Source organism: Propithecus coquereli, unplaced genomic scaffold (genome assembly GCF_000956105.1).
Source record: "Propithecus coquereli isolate 6110/MARCELLA unplaced genomic scaffold, Pcoq_1.0 Scaffold1, whole genome shotgun sequence".
In the NCBI taxonomy this organism is placed as follows: Eukaryota; Metazoa; Chordata; class Mammalia; order Primates; family Indriidae; genus Propithecus; species Propithecus coquereli.
In genome coordinates this window covers 17,009,952-17,029,751 of record NW_012133857.1, presented here as the reverse complement: position 1 = coordinate 17,029,751, position 19,800 = coordinate 17,009,952, and the positions used below count along the sequence as shown (strand labels likewise).

Sequence of the window (19,800 nt, the reverse complement as noted above, 5' to 3'; positions counted from 1 at the left end):
GTTCTAGTCCCATCTGGATGGCCACAGTGACTAGGTTCTGCTGTCATCCCTCTTGCCCGCTGTACCCCCTGCTCTAGAGAGGAGATGGCCTCTGTTGGTGCCAATCTGTGGATTACTTCATTTCTTGTTTGGTTTCTCAGCTTTTCCATCCCCTGTGCAATCAGTTCCCTGAATTAAATTCCTACTATTTGAACTACCTTGAGTGGTTTCTATTTTTCTGCTTCTTAACATCTTAGCTGCTATCTCCCTGGGCCAAGCCACCATTATGTTCTACCCAGATAATTGAATGGCCTCCCTGCTATTGTCCTTGCTCTCCTAGAGTTGCTTCTAAACACAGCAGCCAGCAAAATGCTGATGAAACCCAGGGTCTCTGCTCAGACTCTCCAGTGGCTTTCCACTCCACACAGAAAGAGTCAAAGTCCTCACTAGTATCTCCACGTCTCTACATGATTAGGCTCCTGCTACTTCCATGATCTCATTCCCTAGCACTCTCTCTTGCCCACCTTGCTGTCCTCACACTGGTCTCCTTGCTGTATGGTACATATGCTAAACATCCCTGCTCGGTGCCTGAGCACTTGCTGTTCCTCTTGCTGGAAACTCCTTCCTCAAGATGCCCACGTGGCTGCTCTCTCACTCCCTTCTCTACACCGATGGCACTACAGCAGTTAGAACTTCCCTTACCTCACTGTATAAGGTAGCATCTCTCCCTCCTTCCAGCACCCTGACCATGCTAGAACAATAGTGCTACTGTTCTTCACAGCACTACCCACCTCATCTGTCTCTTCTGGGTAGAACTGAGGTACCCAAACATTTGCTGTAAGAGCTACAGAGTAAATATCTTAGGCCTTACAGGCCATATGGTCTTTCTGTCACAACTACTCAACTCTGTCACTGTAGTGCAATGCCAAATGTAATGCAAAAGGAGCCAGGGACAATAAATGAATGGTGGGCATGGCTGTGTTCCAACAAAACACTGAATGCAGGCTGGACATGGCTCATAGGCCATAGTTTGCTGACCTCTGCACTAGAACATGGGCCATTAAGGCAAAGGCTGTCTCCTCTGCTCACTGTTGTATTCCCAGTGTCCAACATAGACAAGCATGCAGCACACAGCTAAATAAATGATACAGGACCTGGACTGATAGTCACTATTTTTCCCACTACCCCTCCCAGAGTAACAAGAAAATAATAGTAGCACATTGTTCTAGCTTAATACATGGGATTCAAGGCTCAGAATCACCAGCCCAGGATTCCCCAACATGTTTCACAGCATGTTAACAGGTGCCACTTGAAAAAGAGATTCTTTGTTCAAAGAAGTGTAAGAAACACCGGGTTAAGCAGGATTTTTTCCTACTGTACTTATTGGAGCCTTGAATATTCTACCGCATGTTGTAACCCTCCAAGGGGCCAGAGAAGGGTTAGGATAGGAATAGTATGTAGTACTCCCTAAATACATTGCATAGAGAAGCCCTTCTCCTCTGAACGTCCCCCAGACGGTGATTCCATGAGACACCTGTGAGAAATCAGTTTGCTCTATGAGGAAACTGAAGAGTTTCTCAAGTGGAAAGCAACGTGCATTACAAGATGTTCGAATGCCGAGAGACACCCACGCCCCAGAGCCAACAAACATGGTGGAAGAGTCCACTGACCACACTTCACCGTCCACTCCACCCGGCAGTGGGCTGGCTGCTTTGGCCTTGCCGGCTGGCACCTGCTTTCCCAAATGAGTTAAATGGCTGGCCAGCCTCACCCTCCCATCCGTGCCTGTGGGTCCTGGTCAGTCACAGCCAGGGCTGACAATATTACTGGTCCACAATTTTTTTTAAATCCCATCTTTTCTCCTGGGGATGAGAAAGGCACATCCAAAAGGAGCTTACGTCGCTGAGGATGTTGAAGGCCTCATTCAGAGCTATATCCAGCATCCCGATTCCTTTGGCAAAAAGTTTGTCCAGATGCTCCCTGAAGTGCTGAAACAACAGAGCAGAAAATCCATTAGTGTCTGTCCTGTTATGCGAAACACCAACCTTAAATGAATTAGACACACGCTACGGCAAAACCAACCATTCTTAGACCCAACCGGTCATAATTTATTTTTTTCCACCTACATCCAAAACATAAGAGCTTATTCAATGTAAAATTTACCTTTAATATTCATGTTTTTGCTTCTATTACAGTTTAGGAAAAGAAGTTTGTTGAACTCTGGTGAAAAGTGCTTAATTCATACAAAATTGCCACTTTCCTCTCCAGTTTTATCCCCTGTGACCCTTCCTCTCTTCTGCCCCCTACTCTGCCACTCCTGGTCACAGCCAGGGCTTCACACATGCTCCCTTCCACGGGGAACCCACTCTCATTCCATTCCCTGTCCCCCATCCTGCTCTCTCCTGCCTGCTTTGGGAGCTCAGTGTGGACATCACCCCTTCCGGTCCTGTGAGGCCTTCCCAGACTGGCCCCTGGGATTAGCTTAGAATGCTTCCTTTGCAGCCCCATGCTCCACCCCATACTCAGATCCATGTTGCACTGAGACTCCAGGTGTGCAACTGCCTAACAAAACTCTGCTCTCACTCGAGACTGAAATTTCTCACGACAGAGCATTAGTCCGTGTCCCATGTCTACCACATATCTGATACACACAGGAGGTGCTCAACAGGAATCTCCAAGGAGCAATGATAAAGACTGGATCTCAACATGAAAACTGTAATCACGGCAAGGGAGACCACACAGGCTAGAGAGCCAGGACAGCTTCAAAGAGTCTGCGGAATGGGAACGAGTCTCTTCCAGAACTGGTCCCTCTGGCTGTGTTGGTTCTGCAGAAGCCCAGCATCAGCTGGAGACTCGAGGGGACAATAAAAAAGTAACTGCAAACCCCCTCCCCCCCCACATTTCTGCCACCCAACATAGGGACAAGAGTGGGTCTAGGCATGTGCCCAGGAACACATGCATGTGCGCAGTGCCCCCGGCCCAGAGCCCATGCCCACAGCGCGCAGCTGCCTGCCACCACTCTCTCATCCACTCATTCCTAAACCCTTCCTTTTCTATTGAAGTGGATTATTCTCTCTCCAAAGGCGTCCACACCCTAGTCTGCCGGGGGAACTGGCTGGAGGAGTTACGGGAGGGAGAGGGGCGGGAAGGATGAGCTCATGGAGAGTGTCTATGGTGATTTCCTGGCCCAGGAGTGGCTTTCCTTCTCTTACCACAGGCTGGGACTCAGCAACATCCACAGCAAGGCATCAGCACTAAGGTGGTGACACCCATTCAGGATGTGTCTAACATACAGCCCGGGGCCCCCAAACCTGAGCACAGAATCAAAACATATCATAGAGACCGATCCAGGGCCATGGCTATGGTCCTAAATGCTGTTCTGCCCTGCCTGGGCCCCTCGGGAAGCAACAGTGGCCACCAGACATTGGGGTGGGCTGCAGGTTTGCTGGCAAGATGGTGCCAGCGTGGACTCCAGAGTTTGGGTGGGCTCCCCGCGGTGATTCAGCTTTACTGAAACAAGGCCTAATGTAAATCAAGGCTGGACTTGAAATCGGTGACTCACCCTGGGGATACATACAACTGGCAAGTCCCTTTCCCCAGTCCATTCCTTCCCCACGGCAACCTTGCCCTCTGGTGGTCTACCAGAGCAGCCACCATTATTGAAGTCTGCTCTGTGTCAGGTCCTTAACAAACAGAGTGCAACTGAGAAATCACAACATGGTGAGGTTCCATTGTCCCACTTTACAGATGGGGGGACTGAGGCTCAGCACTGTGTCTAAATTCACACACCTCCTAGCTGCCTGGCCCAGGTTTCAATCCAGGTCTGCTTCACCTACTCTAATGCCTTCATTCTCTCTACTGTGCATCTGTTGCTTCTCTAAATTGGCAAAATAAAAGCTTTTTTTAATTTTTGGAGCACCTTGTATGCGAGGCACTGGGCATGGGCTTAGCATGTACCTGGGCAATCTGGCTCTGGAATGTTTGCTTTTCATCCCTGTGCCTGGGCTGGGGCTGAGTCTACAGGAGATGATCAAGTTGCTTGAGAGATGGGGGAGAAAAATGCCAAGGGCCGGAGAACCAAGAAAACCACATGGCCAGGAGCCAAGCCTTGTGCTTCCATTTTCTCCCTGCCCAATTCCCAAGGTCCCGCAGGATGCCAAGTATGTGGCAGGTCCTCCATGAACACTTGGTGACAAATGCCTGAGGGAGCCAGGCATCCCCATTGCAGGTGCAGTGTGTCTTCACCACCAACCACCACCCTAGGAAACCAGCCACCAAGCGGACTTAGGCTCAGCAAGCATCACCCGACTGTGGTCACACATATACCCTGGGACATGGAGCACTGTGAAGCACCCATCACACAGCTTGCTGAGATCTGGCATTTTAACTGGCCCAGGTTCACATCCCAGTGGCCAGGTTCTGCCTTTCCGAGTTCATTCCATTCATCTGATGTCATTTCCATCAACTGTGTTTAATTGTGCTCCATCACACAAGTCTACACAGATTTTTTTTTTAACAACACTGAACAACATTTAATTTTTCTTTTAATCTATGTGTAGCTGTGTGTCACATGCCACTTCAGGCAGTGGTCACCTTTAGTATTGGACACCTAGAGTTAAATGCAACAACAGTCCATGGAGTTCCTTTCACTTTGCTTTTATAACGAAGTCAGTTGTATTTTGTTTCTTCCTTGTACAAATCTGTTTCATATATTAGATGGAAAAAATATTTCCTCAAGTTAAAGACTTCCAAATGATGCCACAGAGGAAGGGCTCTGTTTCTTTCTCTCTTCTGTCCGTCATTTCCAAACTCCCTTTTCTCCCACTCCATAATCTGAGCCAAGTCAGGTTATAGGCTGCATTCCACCGTCCACCCAACTCTCCTACCAAAAAACAGGTGTTACCTTCCAGGAAACTAGGTCCCATGATGTGACTTCCAGTAAGAGCTGCTCTGTCCAATACGGTAGCCATGAGCCACAGGTAGATATTTACATTTAAATTAAATTAAAATCACCTATCATTAAAAATTCAGTTCCTTGGCAGCACTAACCCACATATCAAGTGCTCCTAAGCCACATGTGGCCAGCCAGTGGCTACTGCACTGAACTGTGCAGATTAAAGAACATCGTCATCATTGCAGAAAGTGCAACTGGACAGCGATGACCCAGAGATGCAAGGTTGAACAGTCCTTCCTCCCTGCCAAGCCACTGACGATGAATGGTGAGTCAGGGGAAAGTCCAAGGCCTATACCTAGTCGATGTGTGTGATTTTGCCATCCAGCATCCATCCCCTTCTTCTGATTCCCCTTCTCTCCCACCACCTTGTAATTTATATGGTTTCGATGAGGCGGCATCTCCCTCCCTCCCAGATCAAGGGGTGGTTCTATTTATCAGGCCTGTCTAATCTGTGAATTTCATCCCTGGGCCACAGTCACACGTGGCCATTGACCCAACCCCTGGATTTTTGCTGGAATGTGTGGGAAAAGGCTATCTCTTTCCACTGGGATTGCTGAGAGGTCAGGGAGGAAGTCTGGGCTGCCAGCTGTCAGCTTGCTGCCACACAGGAAGAGCACACCTGAATGAAGGCGAGCGACAGCCAAGGAGAGCAGAGCCCACAATGGAGAAGCCAGACAGGATCAGGACAACATGGCTCGAGCCCCTACATCCAGGCATGCCTAGGCTTTTAGGTAAGTGGGCCAATAAATTTTCTCCTTTGCTTAATCAGTTTTAGCTGGATTGGGGCTGCTTAATTGAAAGGACCCCTGTGATTGTCACAATGACGCTACCTGCCCCCTGCCTGCGGAGACAATACCTCTCCAAAGCGTCCCCTGCATCATCTCACCTATGTTCCCTCCTCTCCTTCTTCTAAGTCACCGTCACTGTCCAGTGTGGTTTATGTACCTGTGCCAGACAGGGCAAGACAGGCTCTCAGTGCTCCTGGATTTAACAGCCACTGCTTCGACTACCTGTGGCATGGAGGAATTTGTGATTTTGCTGAAGATGAATCCCAGCCACATGTACCCCAAAGGTAGATTCTGGAAGCTAAGGACAGGGCCTGGCTGACTGCCCTGCATCCTCCTCATCACTGTGGATTTCTTTTCCTCTGTTCCCAGTTGCAGCCATTGTAAGATTCAGAAAGTGTTATACTGAATGCCATCACATCATTATCTTTGTATGGCAGCAATTGGTATACAGGCCCTACAAACTCTGGGGAAAAAAAATCGAACTGGGAGGCAGGAGACCAAGCCTACCATTCGCCAGCTGAAACCCCCGAGGCAAGTGGCTTTAGCTCTCTGGCCTCAATTTTGTCCCCTGTGAAATGGGGATGGGAAAGCGCCCAGGCAGTGAGCATGAGTGCCTCCGACCAGCAGGCAGGACTGCCTTCCAGCTCCCGCTCTGACACGCACCCTCTGTGCAAGCCCGAGGAAGACACTCCCCTAGCTGTGCCTTGGTTTTCCTCTTACTGCAGGGGGTTTTGCACTGACCTCTCACTGACAGGACAGGAAAAACGAAGTCATCTGAAAGTACTGTGGGGACAGAAAACACGTGAGGCTACTTTCATTTTATATTCACTAAAAGAAAGGACTATCTTCAATATTTGAAAATTCAAAAAAAAATCCTAGAAAGCTTTATACCTCAAACATCTTTTGGGCCAACTTCCTTGTTTGCAACTTGACAATCTAATACACCTTGGGAAAGGATTTATTTCACCCTGCAAGGGCCAGGTTTCCTTAAGCGGATCGAGACTCCTGGCTGATTTCACGGACCCCAAGATCCTCAAGAGCACAGCTACAGAACAGAGTTCAAGACTGCCGGGACAGGGACACGCTCAACAACCGTGTACCAGGAGGTGGCCAGTTTCCATTATTTTTCTCAATTAAAATAAACAGTTTACTGGAAATGGTGACAATTCCATTTCATTATTCAACTTCAATAAAGAAGGTGAGGGTGGTTTTTTATCTTTGCTTCAGGCAACTCGTGCAGCATATGCCGCTGCCCAGGAAAAGGCCTCACGTCCAAAGCAATCAGTGCAGCTTACTGCCTGGGGAGATGAGCCCGCGTGAGCGCCCGCTTCCTGTGCCCGAGTGCCAGCAGGCACCGTCTCGGCCGCTTATCTCCGTCAACCAGTCCCAGCATTCAGGCCAGCGCAGGATCCCGGTGAAATAACCCTCGCCTTCCATCGGCGTTTGGTTCAGTGGAATCATCCTGATGACTCTCTCTGTGGTAACAGCAAACATGCTTTTTCCTGTCTATGTAATTATAATAAATGTCTGAGTCCTCCCAATTAAGAACAGGGAGGCACATGGAAAGTGGACCTCCGAAGACAAAACAATACCCCCATCCGCAGACCCAGTGAGAGCTGGTGGCCCTGGCTGGGGGTACAGGCACTACTTGGGAGAGGACTAATAGCCACCTATGTGTGACACCCATCGGGTCGCTCGAGTACTGCACGCATGAATTCTGTACCCACTGGGCATGGGTGGGAGTTGCTGCAGTGACTCAGCCATGGGAAAGCTTTAGAAACTGCCTTTCCGGGTCCTCTGAAGGCAGCCAACGCTGGCTGAGTGAGGTCTGAAGGTAGACACTGAGTGCTTTTTATATGTTACTCCACTTGATCCTCCTAACACCCCTAAAATAAAGGTACTATTACATTCCTATTTTACACATAGGCCAACAGAGGCTAGAAAGGTGAAATAATTTGCCCAAGATGGCACAGCAACTATGAGGGGGGGTGGGTTTCAAGGCACTGAGCCTGGTATGTAAACCCCTGTGCAACTGTGCCCCTTCTCAACACACAGGGCACAGCTGTCTACGGCCCTGATAAAGTACAGCATGCAGGAGGTCCCAGAGATTTAGTTTCATGTGAAAGCCACACTCCTATTCAGGGCTGGTTTCCTGGGTATGTGCGGTGGCTGGCCCACGGTCCCATGCATGGAAGCGCCCTGTACTTGGTTTAATGCTTTGCTGCCACTGTCCTGAAATTCTTAATTTTACTTTCAAATCTGTGATTTGTAAGTAAAATCCAGTGGACACAATGGAGCATGCAAGTGAGCAAAGGAGATACACGGAAGATGATGTCTCCTGCTCCTTGCTGTCCATTCACAGGCAGCACAGAATTCTGGAGGCCGGCTGCAGTGTAGGTGTCCTCAAGTGTGCTTGACTTTAGCAGGTCACTTTGTACTGTAGCTTTCAGGTGGCTCAAGGTACACATTCATCAGCAAACTTAAATGAAGGCATTTAAGGTGAGAGTACCCTGCAGAGGCTCTCCAATTTTCGGCTCTGTCAGTAACAGATGTGGTACCACTTGCCTTCTTCTAAAACAGAGATATGGCCCCCATCAGTGAAATCAGCCTGAGTAGATGAGCAGGGTTCCAACAACCATGCCTACCCATTCTGATGCTAAACCCCTCAGTGAGATTTCCAAATCGACCTCCACAGAGCTCTGTGGTCCCATCACCACCAAGCTCCAAACCCAAACTGCCAAAGCCCATTTGTCAGAGACCCAGAGGGTGCCCGTAACTATCTTTCCACCTGATACGGACATTACACCACAAGACTGTTTAATATAAATATGGACTCTTCATCCTCATATAATTCCTCCTGACAACGCTTCCACCCTCCAACCCCAGCCTCAACCTGGGATGCGTCTCCCACCTTCCGGTTTAGTCTGAGAACTCCCCTGGTGCAATTTTACAGTCTCTTTTGGGCAAATACCTCAGGGATCTGGGGCAGTGTACAGGCCATATATTTTACAGGAAAGGTGCACATTTCGTGATGCTGCTACCTCAAAGCCTGGGCTCCAGTAAATCAGACAGTCATTCGGTTCCGGTGGGGGAAGCAGTGACATGGTGTTTCTCAAAGATGAACTCAGAATGGCTGGAGAAAGCTGGTATGAGCCAGAGAGGCCCAGCTGTTTGCAATCTGGGGGAGAAAGTACAGACACCGATAGAACCATGTCTGAGCCATTCCCGTTTCTCCTTCACGTTGTGTATAACAAATTGATGTGTCTGAAGGTAGCAGCTGTTTAATGCCAGTGCCAAATTAGAGAAAAGATAGATCTCCTGGACGTGAGCAGTGACTGTTCTTTCATACCAGGTAGTCGGATTAGCTACATCCTCACTTCGATGGCAAAAGCGTTAATTATTCCATGTAGGATGGTGGTGGTGAGCCCAGAATTGGTGACTCTCTGCAATAGGTAAATACCTAAAGTGGAACGGCACCTCCACCAAAGCAGTCCACGTTTCCAAGTACCTGCTGAGGAGGACATGCTAGTGACCCCACCAGTGAGCAAGCTGGAGCCTGAGAGGACTCTCTGACATACTGTACGAGCTGATCGTCCTCCTCATGAGGTCACGCTGACTTGTGAGCGCATCTCAGGGAACCAGGCTCTGAGGACCTCCGAGAGACCGAGCAGACGCCGCGGGAGACGCCGCGTGGACAGGAGCGGACAGCAGTGCCTGCTTTGTGTCTCCGCACAGCGCGGCAGTGTGCGTGTAAACAACAGGCCTCCCCCTTCACGTCTTTCTGACATTTCTGAAGGTCCAAGTTCATCCGTTATAAACTTTATGGAAACCTCGATTTGATTCAAATCTGTTTCTTGGAGGAAGAACACTTTCATCAGCTGCGGTGTGCCAGAGCAGACAGAAGTCAGAGTTACAGTTAATTCCAAACACGGTGCCAAGCTCTGAGGATGCCGTGACTGTGAAGAGAGGTGTATTGACAGGCAGCACCCAGGGTGCTGCACATGCAGCGCTGTGGGTGCCGAGGTCGGCGGGCTCATCTCCACCAAACCATCACCCCACAGTCGGGCGGATAGTCCTTTGCACCCAAATGCAAAGCCCGGCCCCGCGTGCAAGGGCGGTGGGTGCTGAGACACAGGTTTGCAGTCACACTCGCCCACTTAGTGGCGGCAATGTTCATTTCTGGCAGACCTTGGCAAAGACATGTGACCCAGGAGACACCGAGATTAGAACTTTTTCTGTGTGATCACTTGGAAGACTTGTATAATACATTTTATAAAACTTGTATTCAATTAAAATGTTTGTTTCAGTGATCTCTGTATTTTGACAAACTTAATTACATATGAGTATTCAACCTAATTGTCTGAATTTCTTCCGTTCTCATTCAAGTCTGTGCGTAAACAAATACTCTGTATAGCACTATATATATCTTTCAGGTATGTATCGACATTTATTTGACCAGTCCCCCACTGATGAAAATTCAGGTTTCCAGTATTTTATTTTCAAATATTACTACAGTAAACATCTTTGTACCCACATGATAGCATTATATGTATAGAAATATCATTATAACTTCATAGGAGGTAAATTATTGGGTCAATCATTTCTTGGTTTATACCACGCAAAGTTACTGTGAGGATTTAATGAGGCAATTCAGACAGAGTACTTACTACAGAGTCCGGCACATAGTAAACATCAGGTCTTATTAGCAGGGTACCTAAGGCTCGTAATGCCTTATGGTACTTTATTTTGAGCCTATTAAAGTATCCAAATTGAAATTCTAAAAACAAACCAACAACAACAACAATAAAACTCAAGTCCAGACATAGAAAAAGGAAAGTCCCTGGCTCCTATAATGGGAAGCCTGGGAGTGCAGCTCCCTCGGGGAAGTGAGGGAACAGGACTCAGCAATGCACTCAGGTCTGTCTTACCCATCTCCTGGCTGTACTTGGTTTCCTTCCGCCAGCAGGCTCTTGGCCACACAGCTGCCTGCATCATCAACCTCATACCCTCCCAGCTCAGCCTGCCCACTGGCAAGAGCTAGGGCTGCCAGATAAACATAGGACGCCCAATTAGCTTTGAATTTCAGATAAACGACAAATAATAAACTAAATACTTATTCACTGTTTATCTGAATTTCAAAGTTAACTGGGCACCCTGTTTGTTTTCCTAAATCTGGCAACTTTATACAAGACCAGTTTCAGAAATATTACTATCAGAAATGTCCCCAGAAACAGGGATTAGTCCAGCTTAGGTTACAAGTCTGGGCCTAAGCCAGTCAGGTGGCCAGAGAATGGGACCCCGGACTTACTCAGGGCTGGATCATGTGCCCATGTCTGAACTTGACAGTCTTGACCTTTTGCAGCAGATAAACTCTAAGATGTAGCAAGAACTGGGGAAAGTTCCAACTCAACTTCACCAAATGGGTTTTCTAAGGAGAGGGGTTTCATGGAGAGGAGGAAGGAGATGGGATGCTGGGCAGATAAGAACAGTCAACTCATTTTATTTTATTTTTTAGAGCTAGGGTCTCACTCTGTTGCCCAGGCTGGAGTGCAGTGGCACTGTCATAGCTCCCTGTAACCTCGAACTCCTAGACTCAAACAATCCTCCTGCCTCAGCCTCCTGAGTAGCTGGGACTACAGGCACATGCCACTACACACAGTTAATTTTTTTTTATTTTTTATAAAGACGAGATCTCACTATGTTGCCCAGGATGGTGTCAAACTCCTGGCCTCAAGTGACCCTCCTACTTAGGCCTTCCAAAGCCCTGGGATTACAGGCATCTCCCAATGACAGGCGTGAGCCACTGCATCAGGCCAGAGTAGTCACTTATAAGTAGCTTCTCATAGGGTGCAGCCCTTCGGTGGCAGTGGCAAAGTCCATATTCCCAGAGAATATGACCACGGGCGCAAAGACGTATCCAAACACACTTCCACATCAAGTCAGCACTTCCCTCTGCAGCAGCATGTGGAGTGGGGTGTACATGCAGAAGAGGGATAAGTAACAAATGGTAGCTTACCCCAAGGAAATCACGCTATGCCCCTAAAAAGGGAGAGAAAAGAATTTCTAGAAAATAGGTGGTCCTGGGATGGTTTGAGGCCTAGCAGAACGACAGTGCCCAAGATAGAAGAGAAGATTATGTCACTGACAATGAATATTCATTAGGTGTTCTCCGCACACCAGCCTTGATGCTGAACACTCGTGAGTGGATTGTTTCTTCTTCAATCCTCACGATAATCCCAAGAGATAAGGCAGGCACTCTTCTTATCCTCCTTTTACAAATGAGAAAACAGATTTACATCACTTGACTAGGTCTCACAGCTAATACAAGGTAGACCTGGGACTTAAATCCAAGCATTCTGCCTCTAAAATACATATTTTGGTTTTTTTGCGGACACTATCTATACTGGAAAATTTCAATTATGAACTCATGGCAAATCTTGTTTTATCAATACCCCACCACCACCTGCTCCCATCTCCCTTATGGTAGCCAGCTTTCAAATGATCCTCATCTCCCAGGATTCAGACCCTGTGGAGGGCCCCCTGCCCCCCCATTGCACCAGGGTTGGCCTCTGTCACCAAAAGAATATTGCAGAAGTGATGGTATGTCACTTGCAAGGTTAGGTTGTAAATGACACTATGGTTTGCATCATGGTGCCTCTTCTGATCTCTGCTGGATACTTTACTCTGGGGGAAGCCAACTGCTTTGTTGGGAACAGCCCTGTGGAGGTGCCAGGCAGTGAGAAACTGAAGCTTCCAATCAACCGCTATCAGGAACTGACATCTCTTAACAACAAGCATATGAATGAGCAGGATGTGAATCTTCCATCCTAGCTAACCTTCAGAATACTGCAGCCTCAGCCAACATCCTCAATGCAGCCTCATAAAAGACCCTGAGCCAGAGCAGCCCGGCTCACTGTCCTGGATGCCTGACTCCAGGAGCTATTTATCATACATTTTTGTTGTTTTAAGCTATTTGTTCTGGAGTAATGTGTTCTGCAACAATAGATAACTAATACAACCCCATCCAGATTATTTTGAAGCACATCCCAGACATCATATTATTTTATCTGTTAACATTTCAGTACATATAATATGTCTCTGAAAGAAAAAATAACTTTTAAAAACAAAACCACAATACACATTTCACTTTATGTCAATCAGAGTTACACAGTTTGCATCAGGATCCAAACAAGGTTCACGCATGGTGATTGGCTGAGGGATCTCTTCAGTTTCTTATTTTAGAGTTCCCTCTCCATTACTTTTCTTATACATTTTTGCTGAAGAAATCAAGTTGTGAGTCATGAAGAGTATCCCAGAATCCAGATTTTCCTGATTGCATTCCTGAGGTGCCATTTTTATGTTGTTCTGTCCCCTCTATTACAGTAAATTGATGGTTAGATTTAGCAGCTTGACCAGAGTCAGGTTTGACCACCTATTTATGTGTTTATCTGGCATTTGCTTCATTCATGGTTGTCACTTCCTCCAGACAAATACCTGGGAGTCTCCCTGTGATGGTGGTAGCCGTGGAAGCCCCATGCCTAGATTCATTAAATCATTATGGGCTACAACATGGTGACGTTTTAATTCTATCAGTCCTCTTCATTTATCAGATAAAAAATTTCTATGAACAAGAGCTTCCTCTCCTGCACTGTTTATTTATTTGAGGAACCACTTGCAGAGGAGAGTTGGATAAATGCTAGTCTCTCTTTATTTGTTTACTGGTTTTCAAAATAAAGATTGGTACAAAGGTGACCAATGAGGAGCTCCCAAACCCTTTTTTAGTATCATTAATGCTTTTTCTGCTTCATTGTTTCAGTATCAGCAAGGGTTGTAACATACACTATGTGTTTCTATCTGTTGCTGGGGTTTTTTTTGTTTGGTTTTGGGGAGCTGGGGGAAGGCTCAATTTATCCCGTCTTTGGCTAGTGGGAGCTGCTTCTCTTCAGGGTCGCTAAAGTAGATGACAGCTTCCTGCTGTCACAAGGTGCATGATGTTACAGGCTCATCTTGTTCATCTTGTACCCCTGACATAGAACCAGCCATTTCTCTACAGAGACCAATAAATCCACCATTCTTAACCATGTACTATCTATAGCCTCTGCAGTCTTTTTGGGTACACACCTGATAAAGACAAGGGTAGGAGAAGCAGAAAAACAGAGCTGAAAGGGGCCAAGAAGGAAAATGGTAGCATGGCAGCCAGCAAGCTCAGGAAGGGTACAAAATATGGTGCAGATCTTACTCCAATGTGACAGGTGAAATGACAAGGAAACGAGGTGGGGAAGCACTCACTAGACCCTGGTCAGGAATTTACTCCAAAAACAGGGCACACGGCAAGGGAAAGAAATGTTAGTGTTAGAACAATTTGATGAAAAAGGCAGGAGGTTCACACTTTAGTGAGGCAGGCTCTGCCCTTGGCCGGTACCATAATGAGAATTCAGACTCCATCCCCAGGCCTGGAAGGGACCTCCAAGGACATCCATTAGGTCCAACCCCATCTGTACTAGGCAAATTCAAGTCTGACTATATTAACCCCACATCTTTGCTACCCTGGGCTCTTCTTCTCTTTCCTCACGGTACACATTTTACCCCAATATCCTTACCCTGCTGCTGGCTTACATTCATTCATTGAGTCGTCAAATGTTTATTAAGAATCCACCAAATGCCATAGACTGTACTTGACCAATTGAGCAAGAGCAAACAGGTCTCTTCCCACAGAGTTCCCATGCCAGTGGAGAGAGACTTAAACAATAAGCACACAGATACACGTAAGAGTAATAGGTGCTTTTAAAGAGAGGCTGGTGGTGCTTTGCTAGTGTAGAACAAGGGCACTAAAGGAGGACCTAGGGCTAAATGCAGGGGTGCTAGGGCATCAGATTTGTAGGTAGGGAAATAGGATGTGCTAAGGCCCTGGGCAGGAAGAAACAGTATATATAAATAACTGTAATAAGGTCATTGAGGCCAGAGCACAGAAAGGGAAAAGGAACATGGTGCACTGTGAGCCTGGAAATGCAGGTAGGAGCTAGACTAAACTAGAATTTATTGGCATTCAGGGTTTGCGTTCAATAAGTTACTAGCTAGAATGGTGTTTAAGGATCAAGAGGTCTTAAGACTCAGAGGTAAGATCAAATGACAGGCTGTGGGGTTCATTCTATGGGACAGAAAACCTTTCTCAGGGACCCCTAGATCAAGTAGTAGGTGGGCCATGAGAATAAACAGGAATATGGACCTCAAAGAACAGGGCAACAGAGGCCCAAGGCCATTTACATGCTATAAAGCAAATAGCAGTAATCCACAGGAAATGGAAGTATGGATTTTCAACCTCAGGACATGAAATCAACAGAGAGCTTTACAGACACAATGCATGCCCCCATTACAGAAAATTAAAATTCAATCACTGGCAAGGGAAACAAAACAGCAGAAGAAATCTCTCCAACAAAGAATTTTATGACATGTCAATAAAGGAAATTTTTTTCTTTTTTTAATTCACTGTCAGAAGATTAAAGATACATCTCTTTTAAATATCCAGTTGTTTTCTGAAGCAAAATGCCTCTTTGCAAATGTGCAGTCTACCTGACAGGTAGAAATGCAAATTAATAAACATAATGTGCATTATAAGAAGTCTTGTAGCTTAAAGTCACAGGTCCACTCAATATCTGCTGTGCTAAGTTCTGCAACTTTGATCCACTAGTGAAGACAGTCTCCTAACATTAACTGTCTGTATCCACCTGTGAATGCTGCCCATGCTGCACATGGCCGCCTCATGTCTGGCGGTGGTGTGGTCCATTTTCACAGCAATTCACCAAAACCCCTCCCGTGTCTCCCAGCCCCGGCAAATGCAGGGGCCCCTCCTCTGCACACAAACCACCTGCTCCAGCAATGTAGGATTGTGGAGGTAAGGGGGCGGTGGTTGTCTATTCTTATCTGACACTGTGGATTGGTGGGTCAATTTCGGCTGGCTGAAAAACTAAGTTCTCACATGGTGATCAGCCAGGAGGCAGAAGCATCCTCAGACTCATTAGCTGGCCTTATCCCTTCCCAGAGCTGGCTCTTCTCCAGTTGTTAGGACATCTTCCCGGTGCCCTGGAGGTTATCTGCTTTACAGCCTGGTAGGCAGTTTAATTAACACATCTCACCTCTAACTGAAGTTAAAGGGACTTTAGAAAGAAAATCATTATTCCCATCATGGAAAGAAAAATAGCAAAATATGCTAATCATGTGACATCCGGATAGTACTCTTCACAAATATAGTAAATGCAGGAGTCAGAGTAGGTCTTTCATTTGGGATTCAGGCCCTCCCTGGACCTCCCCTGACTTCACTTTCAGAAAGCCTAGTTGGCCTTTTCCTCTGTTGCTCAGGGTCCCTGGGCGATTTCTGATTCAAGGTGGACCACAATTATGAGTCATTAGAACAAAATGATTAATGTCATTGCAATAACAGGCAGAGTCGGGGAGAGGGTTTCCTCAAGAAACGAGGGGGGGCCTTGTAGCCTACTGAGGTCAAAGATGTCTGACCAGGAAACATCAGGCCACTCAAGAAATAAATTCTCCTCCAACAGGGGGCGCTTTATGGAAAGCATCTTATCAGCTCTGCTGATATTCAGGTTGCAAGCCCCCACTTCCCTCCCTAGGAGGCCTGGGGGAGAGCAGAGGAAGGGGAAGGAAGCCAAACCTGCAATAGCCAACTGGTAGGATGGCAGGGCTGGCGTAAATCTCCACTCCTGGGGCAAGACAGACAATGAGGGCATTGCCATAGTTTCTTTAAATCTCTTCCTTTTCAGGTAGTCCTTCTGAGAATGTGTATAGCACTAAGAGTCTGTTAATATGATGCATGATCTTTTACAACAGATGAAACAAATATCCCTTTAACATTATGTGTGATGAATTCATTTATTTAAGACAGAAAATGCCACATAGGATTCTGCAATAGGCACCAAAGTTTTTTCACTCTTCTTCCTCTGCATCCTGCCAAAATACGAACATAATTTTCAAGGTAGTACCATGTATTAAATACTACCTTCCCCAAGATGGTAATTCTTGTCCAGGTGTGAGAAGATTCTTCTCTGTACTCATCCTCTGTCTGGTTCCAAGTCAGAGAAGGGAGTGGATAGTCCTGTGCCCCAGGCCTCAACATCCCGCGTTTCTAGTTTCACAGAAACTTCTCATTTGAGCACACAAGCAGGCGCACTAAGTTAACAAAATGGCTCTTCCAGTCAGCATTTTAGAAGAAAAATGACGCTACTGCTGAATCAAGGATCTCGAAGACAAAGACAAAAAGACCACCTGGCTAAGGTGATGCTGTCGGTGGAGGGAAAAGTCATTTGCAGTCTGAGTCTTCAGAAGTGGGACATAAATTGACAAGTGGACATTGAGAAAGAGTTATTTGAAAGCTGCTTAGCAAAGATCTTTCAAATAACCTCCTGAAGCAGAAAGGCAGTCTGAGAAATGGCTGCCAATTATGATAGAAAACGTGACTCTGAAACACAGCTAAGCTCCACGCATCCCCACCTGTGGAACCGCATGCACAGAGTGCAGTTAGTTGTAACATGTATTTCAGTCCAGCCAGGCTGTATTCACACTTTGCTCAGGCCCTGTGGTGACTTTGAGAGAAAACTCTAAGGTTTTTGCTGCAGGAGGCTTGGCTGAGTCACTCGATCAGGATAAACCCCCAGATACAACACTCACCTACACAGTGTTCCCCAGATTCTAGGACGAGACATGCTGACAACATGCTTGCCAAGAGGACAATACTACTTTTAGGTGAAGGAGAAACTATAAAAGCCAAGAGTTGGAGAAGAGGTATTTGAAAAGATCCAAATCATGGGTCCTGGAAAACTCTGGAATATAGAAGCCAGATATAGTCATACAGTCTCTCAGATGCTGCAGTCTTCACACAAACCTGCATTAACACCCATCACTCGGCTCCCACCGGATCAGTATCTTGTGGTGGGTAGGGAATGCAAATGTACTTTGTATAAAAAAAAAGAGCATTATATGTGATTCTCCTGTGCACTGCTGATTAAAATCCTCCACTTTAAGGAATGTAAAATTAAAATGAGCAGCTTATTCTGAAAGAAACAAAAATGAAAGACAATGAAGTAAAATTTTAGGGCATTTATTCCAACAGTTGCCAAGTACTTATATTATGGGTTAATCTGTGTCCCCCAAAGAGATATGTTGAAGTCTAAACTCCCAGTACTTTGGAATGTGATCTTATTTGGAAATAAGATATAATTAGATAATATGGGGTCATTGGGATGAGCCCCTAATCCAGTATGACTGCTGTCCTTATAAGAGACACAGGCATACACGAAGAAGAGACGGCCATATGAAGATGGAGACAGACATTGGAGTGATGCATCTATAGGCCAGGGACTGCTGGCCACCACCAGACGCTCCAGGAGGTGAGGAAGGAATGTCCCCTATAGGCTTCAGCAGAAGCATGACCTGCTGACACCTTGATTTCAAACTTCTAGCTTCCAGAACTGTGAGACAATAAATTGCTGTTGTTTTAAGCCACTCAGTGTGTGGTGTAATGCTTTGTGATGGCAGCCCGAGGAAACTAACACAACAACATTTCCTAAATTGTCACCTACAAAACTTAACTCAGTTAAATGGTCTTCCTAGAAAAAGTTTTGGAAACCCTGCAAAATAAATTATTTAACTCTCAGAGAGTTAAATAATGTACATGAACATTTGAAAACTCTGAGAAGTCCTGGAGCAAAGAAGCTTATTTGAATTTGTTTAATTTGACAATTCTAAGCTTTCTTTGATGACAAAACCTCCTTCTCCATGCTCTCCATCAGCACACCTGTTAAGATGTCATCATAGAACCACTGTTCCCTCAAAGACATTTTCGAGAAACACCAGCTTAGCCAATACAAAAAGAGAAGCATGGTACAGACTTGCTCTCTCTAGGAGACACGATCAGATGCCAGATTTCTTCAGCCACCCTTATCACTTGATGTGCAGGCAGCATTTGAGACTTTTCTAACACTTTTCAGATCCTGTCTGAGTTACCCTCTACAGTGGTCAGCTCAGGCTGCCATAACAAAATACCACAGACTGGGTGGCTTCAGCAGCAGAAATTTATTTTCTCACAGTTCTGGAGGCTAGAGGTCCAAGATCAAGATGTTGGCGGGTCGGTTTCTCCGGAAGCCTCTCTCCTTGCTTTCCAGATGCCACCTCCCCACTGGGTCTTCACATGGCCTCTTCTCTGTACCTGTGTATCCCTCATGTCTCTCTTGTAAGGACAGCTATCACATTGGATCACAGCCCCACCCTTATGACTTCACTGAACCTTAATTACCCCTTAAAAGGCCCTGTCTCCAAATACAGTCACATTAGAGGTTAGGGCTTAAATGTATACATTTTGGGGGGACACTATTCCTTCTACAACACCCTCTCAACTGCTCAGTCAGGAGGTGTATGTCCTTGTTTTGTAGGTAAGAAAACAAACCAACCAATGAGGCTAAGTTGCTCAAGGTCACTAGCAAGTGTCAAAGCCCAGATCAAGGGCTCCACTCAACTCAAGGGCCTCAGGCCATGGGTTTCATTTACCTCCCCACACCACTTAGCCCCTACCCCAGCAAGCTTCTCCTGCAGCAAGAGGGTTTCTAGTAATACATTTCTATGATGGATTATGCATTAAAAGAAAATATGCATATCCTTATTACTTTGTTATGAAAAGAAATTTGAGCCAGGACACTTTTAAATCTACAAGAGCTATGTTCAGCATAGCAAGCAACAAGGGCAAAAGCCACATTTTTCAGTAACACAATTGAGATCTCCAGCAGAATGGTCTATACACAGTGTGGGCTACATTGATTTTTGCATCTCAGAGCTTGGTAAGGGAGGAAAAATCTCATAGTGGTCAAACACACAAATTCTGGAGCCAGGCCCCTTGCATTCAAAACCTAGCCCTGCTACTCTCTGTGTTTGTTTGTTTGTTTTTCCTGAGACAGGGTCTCACTCTGTTGCCCAGGCTGGAGTGCAGTGGCATCATCATACTCTATTGCAGCCTTGAACGCCTGGGCTCAAGCCATCCTCCTGCCTCAGTCTCCTGAGTAGCTGGGACTACAG

The 19,800-nt window shown here is 46.3% G+C and overlaps 1 protein-coding gene across 1 annotated transcript in view; it reads right to left on the bottom strand.

Annotated features, from left to right (window-relative positions):
- CACNA2D3 (calcium channel, voltage-dependent, alpha 2/delta subunit 3) overlaps positions 1-19,800 on the bottom strand; it is an 869,108-nt gene that overhangs the window by 393,278 nt on the left and 456,030 nt on the right. Inside the window, exon 10 of the mRNA XM_012643362.1 lies at positions 1,878-1,967. Within this exon, the coding sequence (XP_012498816.1) occupies positions 1,878-1,967 (90 nt within the window). The remainder of the gene's footprint in view (positions 1-1,877; positions 1,968-19,800) is intronic.